General features: G+C 44.8%; 1 protein-coding gene across 5 annotated transcripts in view; it reads left to right on the top strand.

The window, feature by feature from the left end:
* TTC23 (tetratricopeptide repeat domain 23) overlaps nt 1–23,097 on the top strand; it is a 113,546-nt gene extending 90,449 nt beyond the window's left edge. For all 5 annotated transcript variants that reach the window (XM_079914331.1, XM_079914330.1, XM_079914332.1 and 2 more), the window contains 4 exons: nt 1,021–1,148; nt 5,802–5,951; nt 20,997–21,079; nt 21,837–23,097. In XM_079914331.1, the coding sequence (XP_079770457.1) occupies nt 1,021–1,148; nt 5,802–5,951; nt 20,997–21,079; nt 21,837–21,951 (476 nt within the window). In that variant the 3' untranslated portion in view covers nt 21,952–23,097. The remainder of the gene's footprint in view (nt 1–1,020; nt 1,149–5,801; nt 5,952–20,996; nt 21,080–21,836) is intronic.
* The last annotated feature ends 999 nt before the right edge of the window (nt 23,098–24,096 follow it).

Here is a 24,096-nt window from a genome sequence, read left to right as displayed (position 1 = left end):
CAAATCCCTTTCATGCTTCGAATCTCTCTGCCTTCCTTTTCTGCCTCCAACTGAAGAAAACTCTGTTTTTAAAGGGCTGGTGTCATTAGGTTATGCCCAAGGGGTAATCTTGCTTTCTCACAGTCAACTGTGCCATATAACATAATCTTATGACAGGAGTAATATCTCAGCATATTTATAAGTTCCACCCATAATCAAAGAGGAGGGCATAATCAAGGTTGAGGGTCATTTGGGGACATCCTAGAAATCTGCCTATAACACTGGATTTTTGCAGGGAGCCCCATTCCAGCTTCCTACCACACAGAGGCCTCAGGCTTCATCTCCAGCCCTACTCAGGCTTATCAAACCCCATCTTGGAATACAGTACACATTTTTCCTAATCCCCTCGTGGACCATTCAGCTTTAGCTCCCCTTCCCTGCTTTGGCTTTTAGTTTCCTCTTCATTTTCCATACCTGAGATTTTTCCTTTTTTTGCTTTCAAGATTTGCAAATATTTCAAATATTTTTGTTATATTATAACCAGTATGCTTAAGTGTTTGGAATGGTTGAGGTTTTTGCTTCAGCAGCGTGTCAGCCATATTTTCCAGAATTTTAGGGTTATCACGCTACATTCCAAGATTACAGAGTCCACTGAAGTCAGTGGATCCTTGGAGTCCTAACCCCAGTGAGGAGCAACCAGAGTTTTACAAAGAATTAATGGTTAATCAATCTGAAAATTTAACATGTGTCAGGTCTAGGGGATAGTTTCCCTGTTTGCATTAACTTTGCTTACTGTATCACTGGGAAAGGGAAGATGTGTGAAAACCAACGAAAATAAATTGCAGTATCTTTCTGAGAACTAGACCCTGTCTAATAAAACAGTCAGATTAATTGACAAAAGACAGTTTCCTTAACTGGGTTATCTTGTCCAATTACTTATTATTTTCATATCATTCACCATGACTAAACACATAGTTATTCTGTTTCCATTTCAAATCTGCAAGCTGTTTTCAAAATTGTTGTTGTGATGCTTTTCTTCAGATGTGGCTGAGCAGTATTTTCAAGATAGCATGGCTAATCTTAAGGATGCTGAAGGGATAGGAAAAGCCAAATTTCTTTCAATTCAAGATGATTATTGCCATTTTCTACAAGTCACTGGACAAAAAGAGGTAAGTGAGTTTGGACCACAGCTGACTAGTTATTTACCTTGGCGACCCAGTTGATATCCAAAGGGCTACTCCTGCACTCTGAAAGCATTAAGCATCTACCATGTGCAAGGCATGTGCCAGGCTCCACGGGGAGAGGGATAAATAAAGCCAGGCAGCCACTCTTGGGCAGCTCCCAGATATTCGCTCTCGGGAAACAAAAAAGTTCATGAGAATGTAGATGCCATGTCCACCTGCAGAGTATCTTAAAGGACTAGAAACCTTGAGAACCCACTGGAGAGACTCTGCTTACCGCAGCCTGTGGTTCTGGCTGGCATAGAGGGTGGAAGTTAGTGTGTCTAATTCCTCTCTTACTATCTTAGCTAATGGATGAAAGTTGCATATCTAATAAGAACTACACAGTGCAGAAGTTACGGCTCACTGTCCGTTGAACCATACAGGCATGTTTTCCATGGCTTGTAAAAATGGAACCAGACCCAGAATTTATATTCATTGGTACTTAAACCCTTGGGAACTTATTCCATAAAAAGCCTAACAACTACCAGATACCCACATGCTTCATTTATACAGATATTTTTTTCAACTCTAACCTGTCAATGGGACCTCCCTGGTGGTCCAGTGGTAAAGAATCCGCCTTCCAATGCATGGGACATGGGTTCGATTCCTGGTCAGGGAACTAAGATCCCACATGCCATGGGGCAACAAAGCCTGCACACCACAACTACTGAGTTTGCGCGGCTCAACAAGAGAGCCCACATGCCGCAAACTACAGAGCCCACGCACCCTGGAGCCCGTGTCACAACTAGAGAGAGAAAACCTGCATGCTACAACTAGAGAGAAGCCCACGCGCCGCAATGAAAGATGCCGCATGCCACAACTAAGACCCGACGCAGCCAAATAAATAAATACTTTTTAAAAAACCAAAAACCTCTAACCTGTCAAGGCAAGTCCTTGAGATGAAAACCTTTTTATTTCCTCTGCTTTTATGTAGACCTTCTCCCCGACAGCTCTCTCCTAACCCTTAATCCTTCACCCTTCTCTCAGTTGATGTGAGCTTAAGGAACATAGGTTTTTAATCTAGATGCACGAATGTTCGTCGGGCCAAAGTCGGGCTACAGTAACCATAACAAATGGAGTTTCCATATTTTTCTGGATCACCCAACCAAGTAGAGAGGGGCCTTCCAGTGGCCTCAGATTCCAGAACATCTCTAGAAGTTCTATGTGGAGTGCTCAGGGCAGAGATCTGAGGGGAATTCTGCCCCCATCATGCCTCACCCCTTCCAGCTCATCAGTCATTTTTACCTTCAAAATGCCCCTTGAATCCATCCATTGGTTGCCATCTCCACCTCTGTCAGTCATCATCTCCCAACTGGACCTCTCTAACAAACTCTGGCTCCGCAGCTGCTGCTTCCACTCTTGCCCTTTTCTAATCCATTCTGAATAAGGAAACCATGTTGATCTTTGCAAAAAGCACATCTGATCAGTGGACTCCCATTTGTAAAATACTACACTGGCTCCTCAGAGCCCTTAAGATAAGCCAGAATCCCACATTGCCCACAATACCTTGCACGTTATGGATTCTGCTGACATTTCCAGTCTCAATTTTGCCCCCTCCCCTGATCTGTGTTCCAGCCACAGTGGCCTTTTCTAATCCCCGCTTCTGGGTAGCATCAGCATTTGTCTCCTGCTCTTGGAAGGTTCTTCCTCATTGATCTCCTGGCTAATGCAGATCCATCCTTCAGGACTCACCAGCTTGCCCGATTCCCCTCCCTCAGTCTTCATTAGATTCTCCCCACTATTCTTCATCATAGAATCCTGTCTGATATAATTATATAACAGAGTAATGTATTACAATAATATATTGTGGACAGTTACTGTCTCTCCCTGACTAGACCAAATTCCATGACAGCAGGGACTCTTATTCATGGTGAGGGAGCGTTGAGCCAATGGGTAGATGGATGCTTGGCTATGGGCTGTCTGACTGCTCTGGCTGCCACAGGGCATCCACCCTTTTCCCCGTTCCTGTCTGGCTTCCTGCCCTGGTGTCTGTCATCACAGCTGCCACACCTCACTGCCCCTGCCCAAGTCACCCAAATCAGTGGCATTGATCTAAAGATGTACCTCACTTCCTGAGGCCTCCCCTGGAGATTTTAGCAAACTGGCTCTTTTCATTCTACAGCCCCTGCCAGCCCTTCTGGTGCCCTTGTAAGAATAGACAAAGCTGCCTCTTCCTCAGGTGGGTGCAGTCCATGCCAGGGCACATTGCTTAGAGAGCGGAACACGGGCCGGACTTCAGCCCTCCTCATTCTCCTGCCAGGCACCCTTGTGTGTGACACAATCTGTCCAACCAAATGTGTCACCTTGTGTTATGCTCACTCTTGGTTACAGACCTCACTGTGGGTTCCAGCAGGAGCTGGCCAATGGGGCCGGGCCCAAGGACAGTCCCAGGCACGAGCACAAGGATGTGCTCAGACCACCTCAGATGTGTCACAGCCTACATGTGGGCTAGGACCCTTTGCCAACAGGAAGGTGATCCTTGGGAAGGAAAATGCCTTTTAAGGTAAAATGTAAGTGAAGTTTACTTTGCCACAGGTTAAAAGATACTCTTCTAGTTGTGCTGCTCTGCTGCTCAGGAATCTTCTCTGACTTCTTATTCCCCATAAGAAAATCTAAACTCCTCAGCCTGGCATGAAGGTCTCCACCACCAGCCCAGCCCGTGACTCCTGCCTCATCTCCCTCTGCTCCTCTTCCTACTTTCTCTGCTATAGTCAAATTAGTCCCCTCACTGGCCTTGAATGTGCCGTGTGCTTCCCCCAGCTCCCACTGTGCTCCCAGGTTCCCATGCCCTCTTCTTGGTCCACCTAAATCCTATTTATTCTTCACTTCTCTCCATTAAGCTTTTCTAACTCTCAGAGACTATCACTGTCTCTTTCCTTTAAACCCATATCCATGTGGCATCTCTTCCATTGCCATCTTGACTTGCCATTCAAGTTCATGCACATCTATCTCTAGTTTCCCCAATCAGGCTGTAAATGGCATTGAGAGCTTCATTTAGGAAAAGGTGTCTGGCTCTTCTTTCCATCATTGGCTCCTCCAAGGCTGACAACCAATTTTCATGGAAGAATTGCCAAACCCAACAGTTGCATCACAGACACTGGGAAGGGACACGACAGGCTTTAGCATCAGGCAAGACCCATACCAAGGTGGGTCACACACTTCACAATTTACAGTTTCTCTTCCCCAGCAGTGATTTATCTTTCCATCTGAGAAATTGTTTCTGCCTTAACAGTGGTTTAAACAGTGGCAGAAACAGTGGTTTCTGCCTTTTACCGTGGTTCCCTGATCCCACCCCCAGCACCTAATTCATATTCTTGCCAATAAACTGAGTAAAGGCCTTGCGAACTCCTCTATCTGGGGAGCGCTAGCAGGATGCCTTCAGGGCTGTGCGGTGGGCAAGGCTCCTTCACTGGTTCCTGCTTTATTCGGCTCTATTTTTCTTTTAAGGTCCACTTATTTCTCCCATATATTTTTTTAAAGATTTCCTTGATGTGGACCACCCCCAAAGTCCTCAATGAATTTGTTACAGTATTGACCCTGTTCCGTGCCTTGGCTTTTGGCCATGAGGCATGTGGGATCCCAGCTCCCCGACCAGAGATTGAACCCGCACCCCCACACACACTGGAAGGCGACGTCCCAACCACTGGACCAACAGCAAAGTCCCTATTCGGCTCTTATATTGGGCGTTTGTGATCTCTACCTGTAATCATGCTTTTATGTAGAAGATCGTAGAAGAATTTCAGGAGAAACATGGGAGACCGACATACAGGGCTTTCCCTCTGTATGTCTTGGTGTATGACTGAAGAGATTAATACCAGCTCATATTTTGTATTCCATGTTGGTATAAATAAATCAGATAAACCAAACAAGATGTCAAATGTATTTAACTTTTCACCATGTTGGAATGTTTGCTTTTGGTTTCCTGAACTATTTCTTGTGAGAAATGGAAAACCCTGGAATATGTTCTGGATGTTCTGTAAATGCCAGGAAACTCTGTAGTTTTCACTTACATAAGAACATCACTGTGCACAGAGGGAGAAGAGCCTGCAACTAAGAGGGATTAAAACTGGCAGGTTCCAGATCCTAGATCTGCCTGCCACTGATGGGCTGTCTGACTCTGAGCAAGTTTCTTGACTGCTCTATGCCTCAATTTCCTCCTCTGGCAAACAAGGATTAAAATTGTCCTTATCTAAAGGAGATGGTGCAAGTTAAATGAGCTCACACACATAAACAGTTTAGCATGGTTCTTTCCACATAAAGGACACGATGCAATGCATGTTAGCTTTTCTTCTTACTACTCAACTAAAATGGGTTCCTGTAACATCTGAGATGGCTTTTTCTCCAGGGGTCCTTTATGCATTCTCTCTTCAGAGTTCAAACCATTCCTGTCCCCCGCAACACCCCCTCACCCCACGTATATTATTTCCTGATTCCTATTTAAGGAGGAAAGTAGGCTCAGCTCATGAGACACTCTACCCAAACTCATTCCCCTAAAAAGTGAAAATACATTACCAGTTACATCATTTTCTTAGGAGGCACTGATCTTTATCCAGCTTTGAACGTTTTATTTAACCAGACAGCTTTTTGTTCCTTTCACAGAGAGCTACCTCCATCCTGAGAGAGTCCCTGGAGGCCAAAGTGGCAGTGTATGGCGATCTCAGTCCCGAGGTGGCAGAGACATACCGGCTCCTGGGCGGGGCTGACCTGGCACAGGGGAACCAGAGAGGGGCCCACAAGAAACTGAAGAAGGTAAAGCTGCAGCCCAACTAATGTGGAAAAAAACCCTCCCACCCTTCCCCACAGGTAGCTTTCTCTCCCTCCACCATGCTCTTTTTAAATGAAACTTTACAAGTGGCTTATTTATGTAAGATGACATCACTTTTGCAGTTGATCTCAGCTCACACTTTTTGGGGTAAAAGGTACAGTAATCCTCTTATGCACATAGATTTTTAAATAAATTATCAATTATTCTTTACTATGAAAATAATTTTAAATTTGTACATAGCGTAATTTATCAATCTTTATTTTTTTTTTTATTATTTTTTATTTTTTGCGGTACGCGGGCCTCTCACTGTTGTGGCCTCTCCCGTTGCGGAGCACAGGCTCCGGACGCGCAGGCTCAGCGGCCATGGCTCACGGGCCCAGCCGCTCCACGGCATGTGGGATCTTCCCGGACCAGGGCGCGAACCTGTGTCCTCTGCATCGGCAGGCGGACTCTCAAGCACTGCGCCACCAGGGAAGCCCTCGATCTTATTTTATTTTACTCTTTCTGTACACCCAGTTTATAGAGGAACTCTTTGTGTGTTCTTCTACTACTTATGTTTATTTTTTTTTAATTTGGAGTTTATGTGGATGGCATGAGGTATGGATCTAATGTTATCTTCTTCCCAAATGGCTGCCCAGTTGTCCAGCACCATTTTGTTAGAGAGTCCATCTATGCTCCAGTGAATTAACACTTTCGTCACATACTACATTTCCACATGTACTTGAGTCTCTTTCTGGATTTCTTTCTATTCCACTTTTCTCTTTGTTTATTTGAATCCCAGTATCTCATTGCCTTAATTATAGAGATTTCATAGCATGATGTAGTACCTGGTAGGATTAGACTCCCCTCGTGTTTTTTTTTTTTTTTTGTCTGCTTTGGGTCTTCATTGCTGTACGCGAGCTTTCTCTAGTTGCGGGGAGTGGGAGCTACTCTTTGTTGCGGTGCGTGGGTTTCTCAGTGCAGTGGCTTCTCTTGTTGTGGAGCACGGGCTCTAGGCGTGCAGGCTCAGTAGTTGTGGTACACGGGCTTAGTTGCTCCGTGGCATGTGGGATCTTCCCGGACCAGGGCTCAAACCCGTGTCCCCTGCGTGGGCAGGCGGATTCTTAACCACTGTGCCACCAGGGAAGCCTCCCTCGTGGTTTTTGTATATCAGGTTTTCTAGATATTCTGGCATCTTTATCTTTCCACATGAATTTTGGTATCAACTTATCTAGCTCCATAAAAAGTTTGTTGGTGTTTTTTGGAGAATTGTTTTATTTGTAAATGGACATTGGGAGGATTGACATCATTATGATGTTGAGTCATTCTACCAAAGAACAAGGGATGTCTTTATATGTGTTCATGTCTACTTTTGTAACATTCAGGCACATTTTAAAGTGTTCTTCATATAGGTTTTGTACATTTCTTACTAAGTTGATTTCTAAGCATTTTATCTTCTTTAATGCTACTATAAGTGGAGTTTTATCCACTGTTACACCTTTTGACTGGTTATTTTTGTGTGTACGAAGACTATAAGTTTCTCTGTGTTAATTTTATATTCTGCTAGTTTGCTTAATTCTTTTCTTGCTTGAGTTAATTTGAGCACCGATTCTCTCAAGTTTTCCAGGTGTACTATTACATCATCTGCAAACAGTTTTACTTTCTGTTTTCCAAGTTTTATGCCTCTGATTGATTTATTTTGTCTAATTGAATTGGTTCATACCTCCAGAACAATAATAAATAATGTGGAATAATAGGCATCCTTGCCTTGTTCCTGATCTTAATGGAAATGCCTCTAGTTATTCCTCATTTAATATATGCTGGCTTTGGACAAAGATTTATATATATTTATCATGCTAAGGGAGTATCCATGAATTTCTATTTTCATGAGTTTTTTTTAATTAGAAATAATTGTTGGGTTTTTTAAAATTAGAAACAATTGCTGGATCAAAGGCTTTGTCAGCATCAATGGAGATAATCAGATGATTCTTCTTAGATCACTTAATATGGTACATTTTATTATAATATTGAACCAAACTTGCATTCTTGGAATAAATCCCCTTAGTCATAATGAATTATTCTCAGTGTGATGTTGATTCTGTTTGCTAATATTTATTTTTTGCAAATATTTTGCACCAATATTTGTAAGTGATATTTGTTTAAGTATCAATGTTATTTTGCTTCATAAAAATAATTTGGAAGTTTACCTTTATTTTCTATGCACTGAAGGATTTTATACAACATTAAAATTATCTAGTCTTTGAAAGTTTGTACCACGTGTAAAACTCTTTAGGCATGGTGCTTTTAGGGGGGAAAATTCCTTGACAATTTTCTCTACATCTTCTACAAACAAATTGGTCTGTTGAAGCTTTCTATCTCTAACAGGGTCATTTTGGTAAACTGTGTTTTTCTAGGTAATTATCTATTTCATTCACATTTTCAGATTGATTTGCCAAGTAGTCTCATGGATTTTTCAAATTTCTACTTTTTTAATAGTTATTTTCCCATTGTAATTCTTAGTTTTTTATTTGGATTTTCTCACTTTTTTTCTTGACTGAGTTAGTTAGTGGTTTGTCTATTTTGTTAATTTTTCTAAGAAACAGGATTTGAATTCTATGGATAAATTGCCTTCCTATTCTCTATTTCATTAATTTCTGATTTTATCTTTATTCTTTCTTTCTTTGTAACTTATTTTGTTTTACTCTGTTGGAGTTTTTCCTATCTTTTTGAATTGGGAATTGAATTCATTTGGGTTTTTATTTTTATTGATATAAGTGTTTTAGGCTATGAATTGTCCTCTTATTATTGCTTTAAATGCATCTTATAAGTTCTGTCATGTTGTGTTTTCATTACATTAATTAGTTTTAAAATGGTGAAAACCTGGGAAACTTTAAGTAATATAGCTGCCCAAACCAAAAGAATTAACTTTAGTTCTGAGTGGGCTGTCCTATAGGTCAAGCCTTTTTTTCTCTTTTTATGACTTCTGATTCTGCTGCAAAAAGCACCAGATTTGGTAACATGTGTGGTGCCTATTTTTTAATGAGATAACATATATTTATTATCAATTAGTCAGCAGTAGTTATTGGATATCTTCTATGGGCCACTTACTGTGCTAGGCAGAACTGGGGAAAGACAATGAATAACCAAGATAAATATGCTTCTTGTCTTTGTGTGACTTTCTAGTCTAGGCAGGAAGATATATTAAACCAATCATTTCAGATAATTTTAAACATTACACATGTGCCAAAGACATTACGGTGAGGGAAGAGGTAAGAAAGGTAGCTGAGGGTGGCAGTTGCTCTGGGTTTCTCCATACCCCACTTTTAAGCTAATGCTTATTGAGTGATTGTTATATCCCTGGCAGTGAGTTAAATGATTTTTATCTATTAACTTATTTAAGCCCTATAGTAACCCTAAGAGTTGGATACCTCTACTCTCTGGTTTTGCAAAGAGGGAAACTGAGGCTGAGAGGATAATTGTCTCAGCCTTGATTGCAAAGCTAGGAGTCATCAGAGCGGGGATTTAGCACCAGGCAGTCCATATTGTGCAGTCTACTCTATGCTATCATCTGTTTTACAGCTTGGGCTTCCACGTAAGATTTTGTTTGAACAGGGGCTTCTTGTGCTTTAAGAAAGTTTGAATACCAGTGGCACAGTGGAGAGAATGCCAAGATAAGGATATGTAGGAGTCTTTGGGTTGCCACTGACAATACAACTCAAATTAGCTCAGGTATAAAGGACTGTCTATTGTCTTATGGTTTCCAAGAAAGCACTGACAGGCACATGATTAGCCGGACAGGAACACAGTGGAGACTTGGGAGAAAGTGCCAAGGCCAGACTAGAATGCCACCAGGGCTCTCTCTGCCCAGGAGTCCTGCCTGCTTCTCTCTGCACCTCCCCCTACTCCTCTCTCATGGCAGCATCTCCCCTCAAGATGGAAATCATGGTGACCAGCACCCCAGAGTTTTACTTCCTACCCCTGCTGCCATTTCTCAGTCACAGCTTGGAAGTTCTCAGGGAAAAATTGAGAGGCCTGGCTTGGATCCAGTGCCCACTCCAGATCAATCAGCTGAGGCCAGGGGTGTGGTAGGGAGTAAGAACATGGTGCCTTCAAGGCTGATGGGTGGCCCACAGTGGAGGTGGTGCAAGAAACACGGTCCCATAGTTAGAAGACCTGGGACAGAGTCACTAGAGCCCCTCCCTATTTGGGGGCATGTGCATTGAGTATAATAGGCATGCCATAGCCCCTTCCCTTAAGAGAGTCTCAGTAAACACCTAACTCTGATATTATGTGCTCAGTATTGTGCTACAGGTCCACACTGTGATCAACGGGAGAAAGGGGATTAGGGAAGGTGTCCAGATAAGTATTCCTGAAAAAGAGCATAGCCTAGCAGAGACAGGAATTCCCATGTTGGAAACGAGGTGGAAGAAGAGACTCAGGGGCAAGAGAGTGAAGCCTATTTAAGAAGCAAAAAGCGGGCTTCCCTGGTGTCACAGTGGTTGAGAGTCCGCCTGCCGATGCAGGGGATATGGGTTCGTGCCCTGGTCCGGGAGGATCCCACATGCCGCGGAGCGGCTGGGCCCGTGAGTGATGGCCGCTGAGCCTGCGCGTCCGGAGCCTGTGCTCCGCAATGGGAGAGGCCACAACAGTGAGAGACCCGCGTACCACACAAAAAAAAAAGAAGCAAAAAGCAGTTGGGGTACCTGTCTGCAGAGGAGCTGGGAATGACCTCGCTGCCATGTTTGCAAGTTAAGGGGCTGAGACTTGATCCTTTAAGCTAGGGTCCCAAACGTTGGCCTGCAAGCTGAATCCAGCCCACTACCTGTTTTTGTGTGGCCCCTTAGTTAAAAATGATTTTTTACAGATGATTATAAAATCTGTAATCATTTTACAGGTGATCATAAATTGATTTGATAGAGAACACTGACTTTGAACCACAGCTAAGTGAAATTTTATCCTCCCCCCAAAAAAAGAAATCCATTATTTTCATTAGTCGAACTAGATTACCCCAAAAATATACTTATTATTATTATACTTTAAATTTCATCGACAAAAGTTTGTGGACATTTGTTTCGTTTCCTCTCTTGCTAGGTTAAGTACCTACATAGTAGCTCGATTTTATCTCTTGGCCCACAAAGCCTACAATATTTACCACCTGCCCTTTGCAGAAAAAGTTTTCTGAACCTGGCTCTAAGCATCTAGGAGCCACTGAGGGAATTTTAAGTAGGGCACAATAGGTCTATATTTGTTCTTTGGATTTTTTTTTTTTTTAAATCACTGTGAGGACAGTGTTGAGAATGGAATGGAGTGGCCCAAGAATCAAGGCAAGAGGCCTCAGTTTTGTCATCTGTAAAACAGAGAAAACAGCAACCCCAAGCCCTCCTTCACTCCCACAATTGTTCTGAGGCCAGTATGAGGCAAGGTGAGTGGGGCTGCTTTGGTAAGTGCCAGGCCCTGCCCGGGTGCAGAGTGCAGGCCGCTGAAGGGCCCAGACGGAGGAAAGAGAGGAGCTGTCCTGGCCAAGGCATACCACCTGCCCTTGGGAGTCTCAACTTAGCTCCTTCTTCCTTGTTTCTCCCCTGAGGAGGGTAGATGGAATATGGAAAAACTCTTCTGAGGGTTCAGCCTAGACACTCAACTCCAGGCAGGGGAGGGACCCAGGAATAGGGGAGGGGGGCAAATGTTAGCAGACGTGCAAGAATTTGAGTTGGAGCCACACAAACCTTCATATGGTCCTGCTGACTCCAGTGGGGCCAGGCTGGTTCCACTACTGACCACACCCTGGGGGCCAGGCTTACTGCTGCTATGGCAGCTCATACATCGTTCCCAACCCTCACAGCAACCCTCCAGGTCAGACCTTAGTAGCTCTGATTTACAGACAAGGGGCCTGAGGCTCCTAGAAGTGAATTGTCTATGGGTAAGTTACTGTTAAATAAATCCCACATTTTCCTTAATGCCAGTGGTTTGCCAAGTGTGGGTCTTAAACCCCCTGCATTAGGTTCACCTTCTGAACCAGAGTCTGGGGCAAAGGGCCAGGGGCCCAGGGACCCAGGGACCTGCATTTTAGCTTCCAGGGGGAAGTTGAGAATCACTGCTTTGGGCCCCAGGCCCACCCACGGGGCTGAATATCAGCTCAGCTTCAAGAAACTCCAGGTTTCATCACTTCCAGAGCCTGCAGTGGAAGTTGGTGATGTTTTTACCTTTCATTTGGCCTCATTAACCAATCAGTCCTAAATACAATGACTGACATTTTAAAGCTATCTGGCCACTTGCCAGAGTCAGAGAGAAAAGGGTAGAAACGTGTATGTCTGCAGGTCATGGCCGCTGTGGTACACACAGTCCTCATTTCCACTGGTCCCCACGTACCCACCTGAGGACAGGGCTGGCCGCTTCATGAACACCAGGGCACACACAGGGCTTTAAACGTGCCTCTCACATCTGCTCCTGAGCTGGACTTTTCAGATGCCGTATTTAGTGCTGGGCTCTGCACAGCCAGCAGCAGCAGCAGCTCTCAAAAGCCACTGGCCCAGCGTTTCTCTTGTTTTTATCACAACAACAGCTGCATCCCCCAAGTTTTCAACTCTGGAGCAGGAATCCATTGAATACTGGACTTTCCAGATGTGCTCTCCTGTGCTGAATGGCCCAGGCATGGTTCTGTGGGCATGAAAAACAGGAAGGCACGAGAAACAAAGCAGACAGTGGGATTAAGTTACTGAAAAGAAAACCATAGTATTGATCTTTCTTTCAAAGGCATCTGCAGGGGAACGTTGGAGAACTCTGTTGGCTCCAGATGGAAATTTCCACTGCAAAAGTTCCCATTTTTGCAACATGGAGAACTAGATTTTCATCCAGGTAAAAGGCTGCAAAAAAGAATTCACAAAGACTGTTTCTAGGTCAGAAGCATCTCAGGACTAATCCCAGACCCAGTTACCAGGGTTGGGTCCCATCTTAATCTGGCCTCCCTGTTAGGTACTGTCATCATCAGGGTTCCATCCACCGCCTGATTACTTTATAGCTGTGAACATAAACATTTTCTATAAAAGAATAACAATTTTATGTGACCTCTCTCTCCAAGAAATTCAAAGCCCACTACGATGAATCATTTGAAGAAAGGCAAAAGAAAATGGTTTTTATTCATAGGTTGACTGTGAGAAAGCCAACGCTGGACAGGTGTTACGTGGCCACAGGTCAAATCTCTAGAACAGACTGTCAGGTCCTTGCTGTTCCTCCAACCGGCCAAACACACAGAGCCTTCTGCAGATGGCTGTATTTTATACATGATTCATGTCCTGTCATTCCATCAGCGGCCCGCCTAGTTTCGCTTTCCCTTTAAGCCTTTGTGGTGTTTTCCTTGTTGCCCTGGATACCAGGCAATCCAGAGCCAAGTTTGGAGTCCCCGCAGAGCCCTGTGTTAGCCCGTACGGCTTTCAAGGGTAGAGTCTCATTCGTCCTTGATCCCTTGATCTTGATTTTTCTAATCATCTTTGATTAACCCACTGCTGGGCTGCAGCAATCCACCTCAGATACTTTTTGAAAGAAAGGAAGGTCATAATGACATTGATTTCGTATACAGAATCCTGTTCTTGGTTTGAGAAGTGTGCTTGAAGACACTTCAAGCCCTCATTAGTTACTTGGAGATGTTTGTAAATTGGTTGATATAGTATAAGAATGGAAGCTGATGGTTAAAGGGGTCAAGGGCTTAACCTTCTGTGGGGAAAACATGGAGCCTCCCTTGCCTGCTACAGGCTGGGTGGAAATCAGAATTCCAGGTCTCCTGGCAATAGGATGCCCTGTGTCGTCATCTGCCAGGAAGAGTTGCTCTCCTTGGGGTCGGGCCCCCTAACTATGGCAGCCCAGGCACAGTGCCTCCCACCTTCCCTGTCCCTTAGAAAACATATATAGGCGCTGAACACAGACTGCCCAGGACAAGGCTACATTTGCTATGGAAAGCTCCTCCAATATGGGAACACTTACCGTGGCTTTGTGGGTGCACAATGCCTCAGGAGTTCCTAAATTGGCATCAAAGTCTGGAGGGTGCAGAACTGTGGGTGTGGACAGACCATCCTGGCCTGAGACCTTCTGGTGTTTGTCAAAACCTCATTGGATGCAGGAGAATTGTGAGTTTATGGGTGGATTGCCTGGGATGGAGAGAAAGGCAAAATCTCCTACCACATAAATTCAGTGTGACCTTTAGCAAGTGGAAAGAGTGATGCTGGGAATGGCAGGTGCTCCTACACCAACTCAGGAGGGACTGGGTGGGATGGCCGAGCTCCACATCAGGAGGGACCTGAAAAGCTTAATTTTAAAGGGGCCTCGATTTCTTGCTCTATCTGGCCCAGAAATAGGCAAACCCAGCTTTTCTACAAACAGCTGGCTGTCCACTCTAAAAACAAAGCCTGAATTTATATGTGGGTAATGCAGCAGGAGGCCCCTCCACAGGAAGTCCTGCTGATGCATTTGTTCTCTAAATATTTGTGCTGCAGTTATCCTGGAGAAGGATGATGGTAGCTTGCTCCAAGACAGTGTCCAGGGGCTGGAGCAAAGTCGTGGGGGAGTCAAGGGACGTCAGTAAAGATACAGAACCCATGGCACTTGGCAACTCAGAGGTGACGAGTGAGGGAGACAGCAAGGATGACACCTCGACTCCAAGACAGGCATCGTAGATACTCAGGGAGAGCTTTTCAGACGGGCCGCTCTGAGCAGCTCTGTGAGTGGCAGCGCCTGGGCCTCCCTCCCTTTCTCCCTCCTCTCCCATTTCCCTTGTCCCGGGGCCCCTGGTCCTCCTCTATCTGTATTTCTTTCATGGGAGGCTTCCTACCCACCTGTGCAGCAATCCTTGAGTCTCAGAATTAGTGGGCTTCCAGGTAAGGGAGCTACAGGTGTGTGTTTAAGTGTGTGTGTGTGTGTGTGTGTGTGTGTGTGTGAGAGAGAGAGAGAGAGAGAGAGAGAGAGAGAGAGAGAGAGAGAGAGCGGGGCCGGGTATGCTGCCTCAGACACTTGCCACTCCTCCTGCCTGGAACCCCCACCACCTCCCCCAGACCTGGTGCTCTCCACATGGCTGACTCCCCGTCCTGCAGGTTTCAACTTGAATGTCACCTCAGAAAGGCCTTCACCGACCCAAGTACCCTCTACCACTACTGACACCACCACCCCTTTATTCTTTCACAGCCCATGTTCTTTTTTCTTTTCCACAGCTCTTATCATGAGTTGTTATGCTATGTTTGTTTACACATTTTTAAATGCCTGGCTCCCGCACTACACTGGAAACCCCCATCGTCTGTTCCATCACTGAGGTGGACTCAGGGTTGGTGTCTGGCAGGGGCTCAGCAAACATCTGCGGGAATGTGTGCCTGCAGCAGAAGACGCAGGTCCAGAGGACAAGGCTGGTTTCTGAGGGGCTTGGGAAAACCAAGCCCCACCCCCGTGTGACCCTGTTTCTATAGGACAGTGCTGTCTGATGAACGGTATCTTGGTTTGTCCTTTCACTTCCCCAGTGATCATTTCTGCTTGCCTTGTAAAGATTAGTAAATGAAAAGTATATTTGTGTTTTTCTAAACATTTAAGACATTTCATACTTCCACGTATTTTGGCGTCTGACGTCTTCTTTTCTTCTTAATACTAACCTTGAGAATTGACATGAAAATAGCAGCACAGTTCATGTGTTCCTGGGTAACTTCTCCTCCACGGACATACTGTAGCATCAGATAATATGTATAAAGAAGAGTAGTGATTTCAGATTCTGAGCATTAGAATCATTTGAAATATTTTACCTTTCTCTGGCTTTTTCATTTCATGTAAAGACAAAATACACAGGCTTGGCACAGACCCTTCCCAGGCAAGAAAATGTCTTTCTCCGTTTTCCATTATTGAGTTGCATAGCCTTGCAACTAAAAGATGGCTCTTTAGCTGCAGCCTGGCTGCAATGCCTCTGTTAATAAATAGGATGTGTCCCAGCAGCACTTTCATTGTTGGAAATTTCCCAATAGAGATGATGATGTGATTTCAGGACTTAAGACTGAAGGTTGAGGGAGAAAAGGAGGGCTCAGGCACCCCAACCCACTTCTGCAGGGGCGTTGCCATGACTAGAAATGGCCCTGAGTACCAACTGTAGATTTTCAGAGATCCCCCCCAAAATCAGAAAATATGCTTCCTTGTGAGTTCAGGTTTTCTAAAACTGTTGTGGTTTTCTAAAGCCAGAGTAGACTAAGTCAGCTAACCTCCAAACCGCAGCTGCCACTGAGCCCACACAGGGCTCAGTCCACACAGGGAAGGGTGCAAGCTATGTCCACACATACGTCCACACAGGGAAGGGTGCGAGCTCTGGGGCACAGAGGTGGGCTGCAGCCAGGGGGACAGCAAGCCGGTGCCTCCTATCCCAGATTCCTTGGCTCCTGAGCTCCTTAGAAACCTAACTTTCAAACCTCAAAGTCGTGTCAAATATAATTTTTAAGGTTCTCATCAAATGCTTAAGACTGTGTCTTAACTCCCCTGGCTTTATGAATGACACCTAAGAGAAAGCAGCACCTGGAGGACAGCACTCTTTCTTTCTGCTATTGAACGTGCCCAGATTATGACGGTGGAGGTCTGTAACACTACACCCACGATGGAGCTTCCCTACCAGAGGTTTCAGTAGCCCTGTGGTCCAGCCATGTCCTAAGGTTGTCATATAAGAATTTCATCAGTTGACCTTTTGCTTTACTTACTTATTCATTCATTTAGCAAATATTGCATCTTAGGTGCTAGGGACTGTGCAAGGCCCTGGGACACAAAGGTGAGCAAGACAAACATGGCCCCTTTGGGGACAGCTTGCAGACTGCTGTGAAAGCTTGAGTTCCCTTTTGTCTTCCTGCAGGGAGAGAGAAGAAAGCTCCTTGTTTGGTATCTAAGGTATAATAAAAACACAAGTGACTTCTCCCAACCCCTGCAGGTAAAATCAAAGAGAACACAAGCAATATAATGGCTTCGTAAACTTCATCTGGATCCTCAAAATTTGTTTTTTGTCCACTCAAAAGGAAAACGAGAAACACCCTTTGGAGGCTGATTTCAGACCAGAGTGCACTGGCCTCCTTGGAAGAATCTGGAGAGTACAGAATACCTTTATTTATGATGGAGAATGTTCTCCTATCGAGGTTTGAGGAGTTCTTTACTTAGTTCAGCAAGATGTTTACAATGCCTGGCTGCCAGTAGGTTCAATTAACATTTATTGACTTTGTCTCTAATACCTGTTTTTAACAAAACCTACCTCACGCAAAAATGCTTAAACAAATTTAGCTAAGAGCCACAGAACACTGAAAAATTCAATTTATGTTTCTTAGATAAATATATAGCTATGTAAGATGTTTCCTAGTAAAAGTCAGTAATGGATTATTACACTTTTTAAAAAACGTAGCACTTGGGGCTTCCCTGGTGGCGCAGTGGTTGAGAGTCCACCTGCAGATGCAGGGGACACAGGTTCGTGTCCCGGTCCGGGAAGATCCCACATGCTGCGGAGCGGCTGGGCCCGTGAGCCATGGCCGCTCAGCCTGTGCATCCGGAGCCTGTGCTCTGCAACGGGAGAGGCCGCAATGGTGAGAGGCCCGCGTACCGCAAAAAACAAAAACAAAAACAAAAACATAGCATTTGAAGACCAGTTCAATTACTGGATGAACCACTTTTTCCTGTCTCGGTGCCTGGTATGGCCTCCCTGGACACTGTCATCACAAAAGGGATTGGGGCTGAGGGTCTGTTTCCCTCTCCTGGTTGACATCTCCTGGTTACATCTCTTCCCTCTTCAGCTACAGTTTTGGGCAAAGTCCCTTAGTGAGTATAAGTAGCCTTAAAAAAAAAACCCTAATAACACCAGAAAGAGAAGAGTCTTGACTGCTGGGGCATAGGGGGTAGGATGGGGATGGGCTCACCTCTCTCTGGGCTTGATTATTGAAAAGGGCTGCTTTACCCAACCACGACCCTCTCTCCTAACTCCACTCTCTCTACTATCGTAACACCCCAGTGAAAATGAGCAACAAGGTCTGGGATAGATGTGGTTATAGCAAAACCGGTGAGAATCCGTGTAAGTCCTGTCAGGTGCCATGTCCTTTTTCCCAGGAATTGTGAATATTCAGCTAATAGTATAATACCTCCTTCCCTAGAGGATGAGGAGCCAGGGAGAAGAAACTTCAATAACCAAAGGAGCATGATGGAAATTCCTCCTGAGTTTCAGATTTTGGAGGCCACCTCTTAAGGCAGAGTGTCCTGAGACCTCAGATTTTCTCAAATAATCGTTAAAATGTCAGTAAAATTCTAATGCTTCAGTGAATGAATTAACACCATTGCATGTCAACATCAGCTTGTCTCAAAATGAGCTACATCTGAGGCACTCATAAATATGTAAACAGGGAAGTTTGGATGGGTTTAAAATTAGATCTGATCTTTTACACCAAGTGAAGGTATTCCTGGCCAGGTAGGAGAAAATGAAGTCTGTCTGGCAAGATGTGTTAGCCCTGCAGAGAGGCCTCTCCCCGACTAACATGGATGAGGGAGAGCAGGCTTGCTTCTCGCACGCTGTCCGCATCTGAGCCTCCTCTGCCGGGCTTTGGGTGGTGAGTACCCAGGCTCCCAGCAGCTGTGAGCCAAATGGGGAAGAGTGCTAGAAGTGCATCAATTGTCATCAGTGTCCCTCTCCATCTTCTTCCCCTCAAAGCAACACAGAACTTTCTCAAGGTTCCTAAATTTCCAAGGTCACAACAAACTCTCTGTGGATTAAAGCAACGCTAGCTCAAACCCAGGGAATGAGCAGCACATTGCCTAGGCCAAGCCAGGGCCCCAGTGCAGATTCAGAAAGTCCGGGGATTGCTGGGCGGAAGGGCTAGGATCCTTGCCTTTACAGAATTTGGATTATATACTAAATAGAATAACAGGAAAATGTTTACTCCTTTTTAGGTGTTATATAATTCAGCTAAGAAATAATGAATATTTTGTTATATAAAAAATCTTGCCATATTTTCATCTAATAATATTTCCTTCTTCCAAAAGACAACCACATTCTCAGAATCCAGAATCACATTCTCAATTCCTCAGATTGAACGAAACATTCAGATGGTCTTGATGTTTTCCACAGCTCATAAAGACAAAGTATTTTGGCTGCCTGTGTGTTAATTTTCCCAAAGACCTAAAAACAGTTGGCCAATCAGAATGAATACAGTCTTCAGTATGATGTCCCCAAACCCCAAAACTTTTGTGACTCGAGCTGTTACCATGTAGAAAAACACATTCAATCTTTTAAAAATATGAAATATTTCAGATATAAGGAAAAGTACAAATAATATAACAAACACCTCTGAGCTTACTATTCAGTATAAGAAATAAAACGTGACCCATCCAGTTGAAGCCCCCTCCCCACCCCATCTCCAGATAGTTACTATCCTGAATTAGATATCATTCTCATCTTTATTATTTTACTATGGTTTTATTTTACATACAAATATGTGCACACATATATGCATTCATCTGCTATTTTCTTTTTCTTCTCTATAATCATGAGATTCATCCATGTGGCAACATACACACATCAAAAATTTGTGTGGTATCATGCATAAACAATACACATATATCACAGTTTACTTATCCATTACTAAATATTCCCAAATTGTTCTACAAAATATTCCCAAATTGGTTGTACCAACTTTAACACCCACTATCAGTATATAAAAGAGTTCTTGTTGCTTCGTATCTTTGACAAAGCTTGGTGTTATCATTATCAGACTATAATTTTTGCAGTTTGGTAGGTGAAGGGGCAATCTCATTGAAGTTTTAGTTTGCATTACTGATTACTAGTGAGCTTAGGCATGGTTATTAGCCATTCTGTTTTCAACTTCTTTGAATATGTTTATATCTTTTGAGCATTTTTCTGTTGGTAGGCTTTTTTTCTCATTACCTTATATGAGTGCTTTATGCTAATCCTTTTCCAGTTTTGTGCAAATATTTTCCCTCAGTCTGGTTTGTCTGTACCTTGCCTAGGGTGCATTTTGGTGCACAGATGTTTTGAATTTTAATATAGTTAAATTTCATCAGTCTTTTTTACTCTTGGTTTGTCTGGATCTTGTCTAAGAAATACTTCCCTACCTCAAGATCATAAACGTATCCTTCAATATTTTCATCTATAAGTTCCAAGTTTTAATTTCACAGTTCCCCAATCTATCTGGGATTAATTTTTGTGTTTGATATGTGGTAGGGATCCACTTCCTTCCATTTGGAAAACCAGTTCCATTTACTGACTAGTTCAGCTCTTCCTCATGGACCCTTCAGGGCCACTTCTGTCAATCTATCAAGTATTAGACTCTCTGCCATGTTTTGTTGATATATTTGTCTGTCTCTGGATGAAAACCACACTGTCTTAATTACTCTAGTTTTATAAAAGGTCTTGACATTCAGCAAAGCAAGCTCCTCCATCTCATTCTTCTTCAAAATTATTTTGACCATTTTGGGCACAACTCTCATGTCTCTCCCTGGCCCAGTATAAGCAACCAAATGGCAGGACAATAAGCAGAAGGAAGAAATCAAGCCAAAGCCAGTCCTGGATAATATACAGCTGAATATTTAACTCCTAAATAAATCAACTCCTAAGAAATTGCTGCATAGTAATGAATACAGAAAGCCCATATAAGATAAAGCACTTCTTTACAAAAAAGCAAAAACATTTTAAAAAGAAGAAAAGTTTTTTGGGCTGTAGCAAGGGTCATTTAAAATTAGAAACTAGAGACCCCTCCTCTGGTCAATAGAAATGTTCTTGCCTTTATTTTCTAGAAACATAACTTTTAAACATAGTTTTGCATACGGACAGTCACAGAGAGTTCTACAAAATAGTGCTAAACTGTACATTTGTTTCCTGGATCCCTCAGGGCATCCAAATTGAAGGTCAGACTGTTCCTGGAAGAAACTCAGAATACACTAATTCCGTCATAGCATGGGTCTATGAATGAAGTATTCTCTCATTTAAGGGAGACTTGATTTTCCTGCAAAATGCTCTCAGTGACATTTCCATAACCTCACAATTACTACTTGGTGTTCTGCAGTGTCTTCAGATCCAGACCCTCTTATATGGACCACAGGACAAGAGGACTCTGGCCACCCAGCAGACCATGGATGTCCTGTCCAAGTGAGTTGGCCTCCCCTCACACTATTTCCCCTGCAATCAGAATCTCAGATGAAGCTGGTTCTGTAAGGTTCTACGGAACTTTCCGTGGAAAGTTTTACTGACTTCCCCATAACTCATAAACTATGCAAGCCCAGTTCCTTTGAATACCCAGTTGTGAAATATCTTCTTGCCAGATATTAGGAAGAAATTAGCTCTTGAAGAATGTCAGAAACACAGGCTGGGATTCGTCCTCCTGCAGACGGGCCGCCTGCAGGTCATCTCACCTGCTGGAGGGCAAAGGCACAGAGCCCTGCTTGGCCTGCGGGAGCCCTGCCTCAGGCTGCCCCTGAGAGCCCTCTGACTTCACCTTGACGGCCAGCCTTCTGGTTTTCACTACGGCACAGCCTGCGTACACCCAGAGCCCGCAGACTGACGGCCAAGGTGCTGCTCAGGGAAGTGCCGCAGGCGGGACACAGCTAGCGGGGTGTGGCGGGGGGCTGTCTCGGAGCCCACCCGCTGGGCCCAGGCCCCTTTAGCAGCTGAGGGTTGACTGTGTCAGCTCAGCAAGAATGGTCACAAGGAATTAGAAAATGGGAGAAGAAACCTTGCGTTTTCTGTTCCTGTGCCACAAGTCTCTCATTTACAGTCCCTCCTGAAGCTCCTTCACGAAACTTAGCTCAGCAACCGCCAGGCTTGTCTTCACAGCCGCGAAGACTGGGCGCAAAACGCGGGCAGGTCGAGGGGTGCCCCACTCACCCCACCCTCTGCTTGTTCGCAGGGCCCCCGAGAAGGCCGTGAAGCCTCGGCAGCCCCCAAGAGCCAAGGCGGCCTTCTGCACCAGCGGGCCACAGCACACTGCGCTGGGGAAGGCCAGGCCCAACACAGACGACTGAGCCCACCCCCACCAAAAGCTCTGCTCATGCCTGGGTGCTGACACTTAGGGTGCTCTATAAATCTCTCTCCAACCAGAAGGTGGACTTCAACAGTCATTGGCAGATTTTCTAGGCTGTTTGCTCCAAATGCAACAGCGGTCCCATAAACTTCCCATGGGCCACCTTTTGACAGTGGATGCCCTTCCCGGTGATTTGGCGCTGCTATAAAGCATTTTTCTTTTTACCACCTTAGTGGTTTTCCTTGCCAGCAAGAATTTTTACCCATCAGCACTACTGTGGCTGAAGGCTTCTCTTCAAAAGTTCGAAACTTCCTGTACACACACACACACACACACACACACACACACATACACACACACACGGTGTATAGCCCCTTGGGCAGGCCTGGAGTCAGATCTGGAGCAGTAAGATTCTGGGGAAAGCCCTTTCTTACATAGGAAGGTAATAGAATAAAATGCTAATAAAAGGAAATTTGTTAAGTCCTGGGGTCAGTGTTTGTAAAATGACGTTGCCTCAGAACTCCTCAGAGCCTGGAAAGGGGCACCGAGGAAGCTTCTCCTCACTCGTGCACTCAGGCACTTATTGAATCTGGTTGAGCACCCAGGATGTACCAGGCGTGTGCTAAGAACTGAGGGCACGACGACAAACAGGACAGACACACTGTCCCCATCGTCTCAGAGCTTGCCATCCAACATGGACGCTAGTCATTAAACATGTAATAGTGCAGTTGGTTGATGACAACTGAGGGAAAGAGCCCAGTACCACGGGGTAGGTGATAAATGGCCCTGACTTTTCCTAGAGGTCAGGGGAGGCAGGTGTAAGGGAGTGAAGAGAGCTGAGCAGGAGTGAGGCGGGCACGGAGGAGCTGCAAGGAGGGATGCTGACTCCCTGCTGCTGCCAGCTGTGGCCTCCACTCCAGGCAGGAGAAATGTGGCCACCACTCTGGAGAGCTTTTTGTTTTGGAGTTGCCACAGCCCTTGGCCCCCTACTCTCCCAGTTGTGTTCCCATGTAGGTGGTAAGAGGGTGAGGTGGGATGAGTGCTCATGTCCATAGTGGTCTTTAGTCTCTTGGAGGGGAGGCCATCGTCATTCGAGAACGGAAAGATAGAGGGACATGTTTTGAGCACCTCTCTCCATGCTGTTGGTGGTGAGGTCCCATGCCGGAATGAGGTGAATGAGCGCACAGAGGGTGGGAATGGGGGGTAGGCAGTGCTGTTCCTTCTCGTCCCCACCCTAATCCCATGGGCTGGGGCCCAGCAGGGCTGCAGGCTGCAGCTAATATGGCAGCAGGATGCAGCACGGCCCCCTCCCACTCCAACACCCAGTAGGAAAGCCAAAACCACTCTGGGTCCATTTGTGCTGGCCACCTTGAGAACTGATGGGGGAAATAAACCAAAGTTTCATGGCAGCGTGGAGGGAGGCTGGGTCCTTTGTCCTCGACAGTGTGACAGCTGACTATACAGGCCACCCCTGCTCATACCCATCCCAGATAGGCCTGTGGGATGAAGGCACCATTCAAAGAAGGCGTGAGATATCACTACTCACCAAGTATTCTATCTAGTTGAAGACATGGGTTTTGATGTGGATGGTGGAAAAGCATTTTAAATACGATATCACACGGAGTCTGCCTCAAAAATGTTTGTGCACCTCAGAAATTCCTATGCTGAAGCCCTAAAGCCCAATGTGAAAGTATTTAAGCTGGGGCCTCTGGGAAGTAATTAGTACATGAAGGTGAAGCCCCACAAATGGGATTAGTGCCCTTATAAGAAGAGACACAAGAGAAATGATCTTTCTACCATGTGAGGGCACAGCATGAAGGCAGCCATCTGCAAACCAGGAGAGGACCCCCACCAAGAATTAATCCACCAGCACCTTGGTCTTGGATTTTGAGCTACCAGACCTGTGAGAAATAAGTGTCCATTGTTTAAGCCTCCAGCCTGTGGTATTCCGTTATAGCAGCCTGAGCAGACTAAGAGCCCACGCTAGATTTTTGAAAAAACAAAATATAAATTATGATGTTACTTCTTCCTCTATTTCTTGTAGGATAGTATTTTGGAATCACAGAAACTAAAACACTTTTTTATTTAGCCACCACCCTGAGAAAGAATGAATTTAGGAATGTTCTATCAAATGTCTCCCATCTAT

This window comes from Stenella coeruleoalba (genome assembly GCF_951394435.1).
Source record: "Stenella coeruleoalba genome assembly, chromosome: 2".
In the NCBI taxonomy this organism is placed as follows: Eukaryota; Metazoa; Chordata; class Mammalia; order Artiodactyla; family Delphinidae; genus Stenella; species Stenella coeruleoalba.
The sequence above is the reverse complement of the archived record's forward strand: the minus strand, read 5'-3'. Positions and strand labels throughout refer to the sequence as shown.